This window comes from Polyodon spathula, chromosome 19 (genome assembly GCF_017654505.1).
Source record: "Polyodon spathula isolate WHYD16114869_AA chromosome 19, ASM1765450v1, whole genome shotgun sequence".
NCBI classification, from domain to species: domain Eukaryota; kingdom Metazoa; phylum Chordata; class Actinopteri; order Acipenseriformes; family Polyodontidae; genus Polyodon; species Polyodon spathula.
Window position 1 is genome coordinate 26,221,984 of NC_054552.1, and position 7,252 is coordinate 26,229,235.

The following is a 7,252-nucleotide window of genomic DNA, read 5'->3' on the forward strand; positions in this document are numbered from 1 at the left end:
TCATATGGAAACAACATCGTGTAAGTCACAGTATGATTACAAAAGTATTGTTTTCACTGTACATTTTGCCTTCCAGGGGACGATTAATGTATGTGGAAATGAACAGTACAGTCCCTATAAATCGCGTCTCCTCGCCTCTTGTTATTTTTGTCCTCTTCGTCGTGCAGTAGTCTCTGGGAGTCAGTTTCCTGGGGGGGAAGACAAGCAGTAAAGGACTCTCCATTCTGTTACGGATGAGCTGTACATTTATGATTTTTTTTTTTCCCCCCTATTAATATCAAGTAGAGATGGCATACCAACTTTACCGAAATACTACGCTTGGCAACAGCCTTCAGGAAAGTCTGGATGAGCTCATTCAGGTGATAAATACACGATGTTTAATTCTGCGAATCGTTTCTGTGCTCCGGGGATACATCAAAACAAACCGAAATTCTCGTTAAAAAACAGTACGGTTTTAAATGCTGCACATACTGGTACTGTCTTGGGTTGCGATGTTCCTTAATTTTCCAACGTGCAAATACAATGGTGCAGAAAGCAATTACCAAACATGAAATGCTACTAAAGATTTTTTTTTTTTTTTTTTTTTTTTTTTTTTTTAAATCAAAAGTACTGTTATTGTTTTCATTTCCAGCTCCGAGTGACGTTAATCTAACTATAAAAAGAGAAAGCTGGAGCTCTTCCCTGATTCGTCTTAAATGTGTGGGGTTTTTTTTTTGTTTTATTTTGTTTTGTTTTTAAAGTAAGGCGATCCCTGTTATATTGTCTAATATCTGCTTAGTGAGATTTTGGTAGATTTAATTACGTGCAGTACCCGACTCACTCTTAACGGTACTGTTGCCTGTTATATTCTTCAAGAACTTGTAAGCAAAAACGACATTAGTTATTTTATTAGCAATTATCACAAACATTGTTAATATAAGTGGCATGGTGGCAGCCTCACATGAACCCCATTACTGTATACCATGAATATCGAAAGCCGCTATGCCGTGGGAGACATTTCATTTTGTGGATTCTTTTTTATTGTTATTGATGGAGTCCTGTCCATGGTGAACAGTGAAGCACTACCAATCCATTGGTAATTGAGGCACAGTGTGACACAGGTTTTCCTGTGCAAGCTAGCTAGGTCTGCATAATAAATAACTATATAAAACACAATAGTAAGATATGAAGACATTATTAAAATACATTATGCCAGTACATCTGACCTTTAGGACTTTCCCTGATTCAGTATTCAGTTAGGGGGCCATCCCCAGTGCCTAAACTTGTGTCCATTGTAAAGATGATTAGATGCAAAATATTGCACACTCTAGTTTTTTCTATTACTGTTCGTTGTAGATTAATGTTCTATACAAACATATACATCCTCTTCAGTCAGCACCTTACATTAAATATCTAAATGAAGAATTGTTTGGTTTTTTGTAGCTTTATATCCCTGGATGTTTGTTTGTTTTGTTTTATTGTAATTCAATAAGAGTTTGTTTGGTTTCTAGTCCCAGCAGATCACTCCCCAGCTTGCTCTCCAGGTGCTTCTTCAGTTTGACAAAGCTATAAACACAGCGCTGGCACAGAGGGTCAGGAACAGAGTCAACTTCCGGGTGAGTGTCTGGCTTCCAAATAGTGGCACACTGCAGCTGTGTGAGAATTAGGGAAACTGCTGTCTAGTATCTTTCTTAAATGGGTGAAAAAAATGGACAACAATATAGTTGGTGTCCTGAAGAAAGTCATACAGCTTGCATAAGAGTAATTGATTATACGGGGTGTTTAACAGCAGTACAGTCTACAAACCTGCTTGAAAACACTGAACCAAGGTGTATATTAATCTGAAACGAGTGCCAGACCATTAAACACAATAATACATTCCTGACAGAGGTACAGTATAAAGCAACATTGGAAATGAAACTCAAAAACAAGTGTAAAGGCTTTCTTCACCCTGGCTTGAATTCAAAGTAAAATGTCTCAATTACGTTATATTCAGCATCTAAACCCTTTGCTTCTTGAAGCTAGATGCAGTCCCTATCTGGACTACAAGAGGGTAGCTTTTATTTGTTGATGGATCTTTTTCCAAACACTAGGGGGTGCCCAATGCAAAACTTTGGATTTGGCACAACCTAGGGAATTTCAGGAACAGGATTCTGTTGTAGAAGCTTTTTTTTTATTTATTTTTTTTATTTATTTTTTTTCCCAGTTATTTAAAAAAATTAGAAACTGATCTGTGGTTATATTTCAGTAGTTCTCCCAAACGTTGTACATTGTGTGAGACTGATGCTGTATAAATAAATAGGTGATGTGAATTTAGATTTCATTTAAAACCGTTTCTCTCCCCCCCTCCCCCCTCAGGGTTCCCTCAATACCTATCGATTCTGTGATAATGTCTGGACTTTTGTGTTGAATGATGTTGAGTTCAGAGAGGTTACAGATCTGGTCAAAGTCGATAAAGTGAAGATCGTAGCTTGTGATGGAAAAAGTAAGTATATGCTTTGGAATATATTTTGCATTTCTATATGTGCGTCTTACAAAATTAAATACCTCTTGTCTATATATAATTGTGTTTGACTGTATGCAGCGTTTTCTGAGAGAACCCAGCTGTTTGTTTTTTTTTTAATTAACTTGTGTGTTAATATGTCAGGCCCTTCATAGTAACCTAGATCTTTCCCTTGATAAACTGAAGAGTAACTTAGCAAGAGCCATGAGTCTGATTTATTGTAGTAACACTTAACAAGTGTCGAGCAAGTAGGATCCTTTTTCAAAATTAAGGTCACATAACTATGTTGCCATACTTATCGCAACACACAAATCAATAGCTATTATTATCGGCATCTAATCGGTGTCAGCCGATATGGGTAGATAACCATTGGCTATAGGTATCGGCCAAGAAAATATTTCGATGCACCCCTACTGTTAACTTTTGTTTACTTCACAGATACTGGTTCCAATACTGCTGAATGAAATGAAGATGCGATTTGTGTGTAAAAAAATTCTGTTTGAAGAGGAGCCCAGGCTCATGAGGACACACTTACAGACAGGACTGTATTTATAATTTATTCCAGAGGTTTCTCTGTTGAGATGCCCTGTAAGTAATGGGACAGCGGGAATAATGGAAATACCAGTGCCAAGTGGGTCAGGCAGGGATTGCAAGATTTCATTACCTTTTTTAATAAGAGATTTCAAATTCCTGGCTCATCTTCTTTTTCTGTCTTAGTTTGTCAGTGTTCTTTTATCCCTAAGATTTAATTAATAAACTTTTATTTAAACAGTGTCTTGAGAGAGTGTTCTGTAACAGCTAAATGGCATTTAGGTAAGCATTCCACTGCCCACCTGCAAATGTTTGGACAGAAAGGAATATAGTTATGAAAATTAAGTTATACATTTAGATAAATATTGCAAGACTCCTCTAGCTTTTGTTACAAATGGTCACACTTGGTATGTACATTCATTAAATAAAGAGGAAGCAGCTTCACATGTCATTTTAATTTCCCTTGTTATTTTATGGTGCTTAATCTTTTTGGTTTTTAATAAAACTATATTGAATTGAGCCTTTGGAGGTAAATGTGTTGTTTATTGATGTCAGCCGTAGAGAAATCTTAATCTAAAGCACCCCTTAGCTTCACAATAGAGGACACTTAGCAATTGTATTGTTTTTGTAGGCCAGACTTTGCAGTTGAGGTGTGTACTTCAATTGTTACAACTGAGTGTTATAATTTTATGTTTACTGGTGTTTGATTTAACGTACAGTACTAAAACAAACAAGAATTGTTTAGTCAGCACCCTCTTTACAACACTGGGAAATGAAAAAAAACATTATTTATCAAGATAAAACATGGGTTTCAACAAAACTGACCCTTTTACAAAAGGTCTGTTGGGCTTTATATATTATCTTGTTCCCACTAAGGATAAAACAAATAAGAGAAAGTTAGCTGTGAACTAATGGCATTTCTGCAACTTGAAATGAGGTGATAAGATATCACTTTCACACAACCACCTATTCTGATGGGATCTTGGTCCAGGGAGATGAAATGTACTTAATGTTGCAATTCTCTATAAATATGTAGCAATATGTGGCACACCCTTGTGAATGGATCCTTCACATGAATGATTAATATATTTGTTTCTTGCATGCATCCTGTTATTTATAAAAACTTCATAGTTTCCTATCTAGAATCCTACAGTAGAAAAGAAAAAGAACAGCTGTTGATTTGTAGATACAACAGTAGTCGTTTGCAAGTCATTTTTAAGCTGTCAAAAAGCATCCATATATAAAGTACAGCTTCCCGGTAATGTCAAAGTATGGGAAGATGAATGAACAACAATGTATTTAAGAACGAAAATATATATACCTTTCAACTATACTAGTAATACATAGTACATCTAATAGGAGCCTACAACTTTAAACATAAAATAACATTCTAGCCACTAATCTAGTTGGTTAAGGTAATAAACCACTCAAAAAAAATAAAGTTTTAGCAAGTGATTTTACCAATACAATATTAGATATTAGTATAGATTATATAAATGGTATACAAATAACAAATAAATACCTCCTTTAAAGTCCACATGATACAATTAAAAAAAGGTTAAATTCATGTATTACTACAACACATGAAAAGATGTTTATTGCAATAAATAATGTTCCTGTAGGAATTTGAGAGTCCTTGTGTGGTTGGTGTCTTCCTACAGTCATCAAACTCAGTGTCTAGAACCCTTCTCCATAAATAGCCTTGTGTCTGAGATGCTCTTCAAGACATTGGATTGCAGTGTCATCCACTTCAGGGTCAAATTTATTGGCAAAGAGATGATGTTGTCTGAGCATCCACTGAAGATCCCCAGAGCCATAGACGCAAACTGCTCTTCGATGAATCCCAGTGCAGCGTGGATAGGGAGCTCCTTTACTGACATCCCCTTCCAAGTATGACCATTTCACTAGCCGGGCAATGGAGTTCATATCTGAGACGTGGAATTTTTCATTTGGTGGGTTGGAGCCCGGTACCCCAGGCATTCTTTGGAGAGTGGCCCAGAGGTGCTCATCAGGGCTGTAGGTGTCCTTTTCCCATTCAATAAGTTTCTGTGCTTCAGGGTTTTCAAACAGGTCCTCCACAAACTCCCTGGAGACAACAAAGTAAGCATTGCCTGAGAACATTGGGGAGCTAATAGGAGGTGGGCTCTTCTTTGTATCAGTCCTGCCTATGGAATCCGTGACCTCGTAATGGTACATCCAACGGGTTTTCTTATGCTCTGAGGTAGTTTCAGACTCTAAGCTGTTCTTGCCGTTCAGCACTTTGAGGGATCGGACTATCTCAGCATTGGTCTTGATTGGAAAGTCAGTCCCGCAGGTGTTCAGAAGATACCTCCATTGGACACCTGCTGCAAGAAGATCCTTCATACAGTTCAGATCAGCCTGCACCCTTGACCAAGAAGCATAGACCACTTTCTCCAGCTTACTGGCCACAAAGACATTTGGCAAGCAGGACACGATGGCTCTCACAGCCTTGATGAAGTCCTCTGGAGACTTCTTGTCTATATGGACACAGTAAACATTCTGGGGATTGTAAATGGCCCTCAGAAGCCTTTCAAACATCTCGATTTTCTCATGCACCACAAGGGAGTAGGCGATTGGGAAGTCTCTTTCCTCCTGGCTGAGTGGGAAGGTAAGGAATCTTCTGTTTTTTACAAAGGCAGGACAATCCACAGTCATGTCCAAATAGTCATTCTCAGTTAAAGGCTTTTTCTTATTTGCAATAAGTAACTGGCTCAAGAGTGCCTGCTCAATGGCTTCCACGTCCCCTTTGATGATTCGGGAGCAGTTGCTGAAAAAATCCTGATTCTTTCCACTGAGTAGATGAACTGATCTCTCTGAGATGTCAGCGGGCTTGCAGGACTGCCTCCCAGATTGCAGCAGCAGGACCATGAATAAAACAACTATTACTAAAAGATAAGCTGTCTTCAGAAATGCACAAGAGACCACATTTGGACAAGGTGCTGCACACCCAATTCTTCTCCTTTCTACCATAGCTATATATATATATATATATATATATATATATATATATTTTTTTTTTTTTTTCTTTTTATGTTAATTAATGTCTGTCTTCAATAAATATTCTTTCCAGGCACGTCCAACTGATTTTTCCGTTGATGTGTGATCTTATATACCCCGAACAATTAATTTGCAAACAATTAAGTATTACATACACACACACCCACACTTAAAGTACTGGCAAATAATTAGTAAGGACAGCCTACTAACCGTCCTACAACAGCACTTTGTGTGCTTACCAAATACTGTATTCTATTGCTCAACAATACTATTGACAAAATAGGATTTCCTTATTGTATCCTTGTGTCTTTGATAAGAATAGTCCACTGGTGAAGCACTAGCTGAAATGTCTATTTGAATAAAAAATAAATCACAAGCAAAAATGTAATGTTCAGTTGTTAAAGTAAACTTTTTAGTTTTATATAACTATGTTTTGATTTTTACAGTAATACAACTTAATATTTATGAAGTTATGGATTACACTCACCAAACACCTAAGGCAATCGAACATAAAATGTAACAAAATATAAGCCATTCATCAGATATTAATACCTAACCTTAAAATGTGTTATCAACACCTAAGCTTAAAATGTGACTCCTTTTTCAAAAAACAGAAGGAACGTTTTTATATTTCACTTTGGTTTAAGATGTCTTGCAGCAAAATAAACTCCTCTATTGTTCATTATAGGACATAGCCATGTGAAGGACTTCCCGGGGTTAAATAGCAGTTGGCCACTGGCCCCTTTTCATATGTGAGCACATGATCTGAAAGTGGAAGCAGGTGATTTTTAAATCCTTTGTTGTAGTGATGTGCATTTGAGGAGATTTTTGGAATCGGTTTTGAAACGGGTGTTTTGATTCCAGTTCCGGTTCCAAAACTATTTCGAAAAACATGACCGTATGTCAATGTGTGAGCAATTCTGGGATCAATTAGCTACTGACAACCAAACGAGCAAGATGGGCCAAATGGCCTCCTGTCGTTTGTAAACTTTCTTATGTCCTTATGTTCTTATAACAGTATTGTAAACTTAGTTGCTTTACTGCAAAGGAGAATCCACCCCTACAATACATCATCAGCAAGTGCATAAAAGCTCTGTGTGTTATTTTTTCATTGTTTCGGCTGCTCAGTCAAGCGCTGGGAGACCAAAATGGGCGTTGACTCCTTAGAGCCTGGAGGAAAGGCTACCCTCAGCTATGGATTCCATGAGGTTTCCCTCTAAA

General features: G+C 37.3%; 2 protein-coding genes across 2 annotated transcripts; one reads left to right on the plus strand and one right to left on the minus strand.

The window, feature by feature from the left end:
• Positions 1 to 179: 179 nt before the first annotated feature.
• Positions 180 to 3,532, plus strand: LOC121294388 (transcription initiation factor IIA subunit 2-like). The gene is made up of 4 exons (XM_041218017.1): positions 180 to 359; positions 1,491 to 1,595; positions 2,338 to 2,464; positions 2,921 to 3,532. Exons 1-4 carry the CDS (start codon positions 288 to 290, stop codon positions 2,944 to 2,946), a joined length of 330 nt encoding a protein of 109 aa, XP_041073951.1. The 5' UTR covers positions 180 to 287; the 3' UTR covers positions 2,947 to 3,532.
• Positions 3,533 to 4,541: 1,009 nt separating this feature from the next.
• On the minus strand, positions 4,542 to 6,085 carry LOC121294493 (beta-1,3-galactosyl-O-glycosyl-glycoprotein beta-1,6-N-acetylglucosaminyltransferase 3-like). The gene has a single exon (XM_041218242.1). It carries the CDS (start codon positions 6,002 to 6,004, stop codon positions 4,691 to 4,693), a length of 1,314 nt encoding a protein of 437 aa, XP_041074176.1. The 5' UTR covers positions 6,005 to 6,085; the 3' UTR covers positions 4,542 to 4,690.
• Positions 6,086 to 7,252: the final 1,167 nt, after the last annotated feature.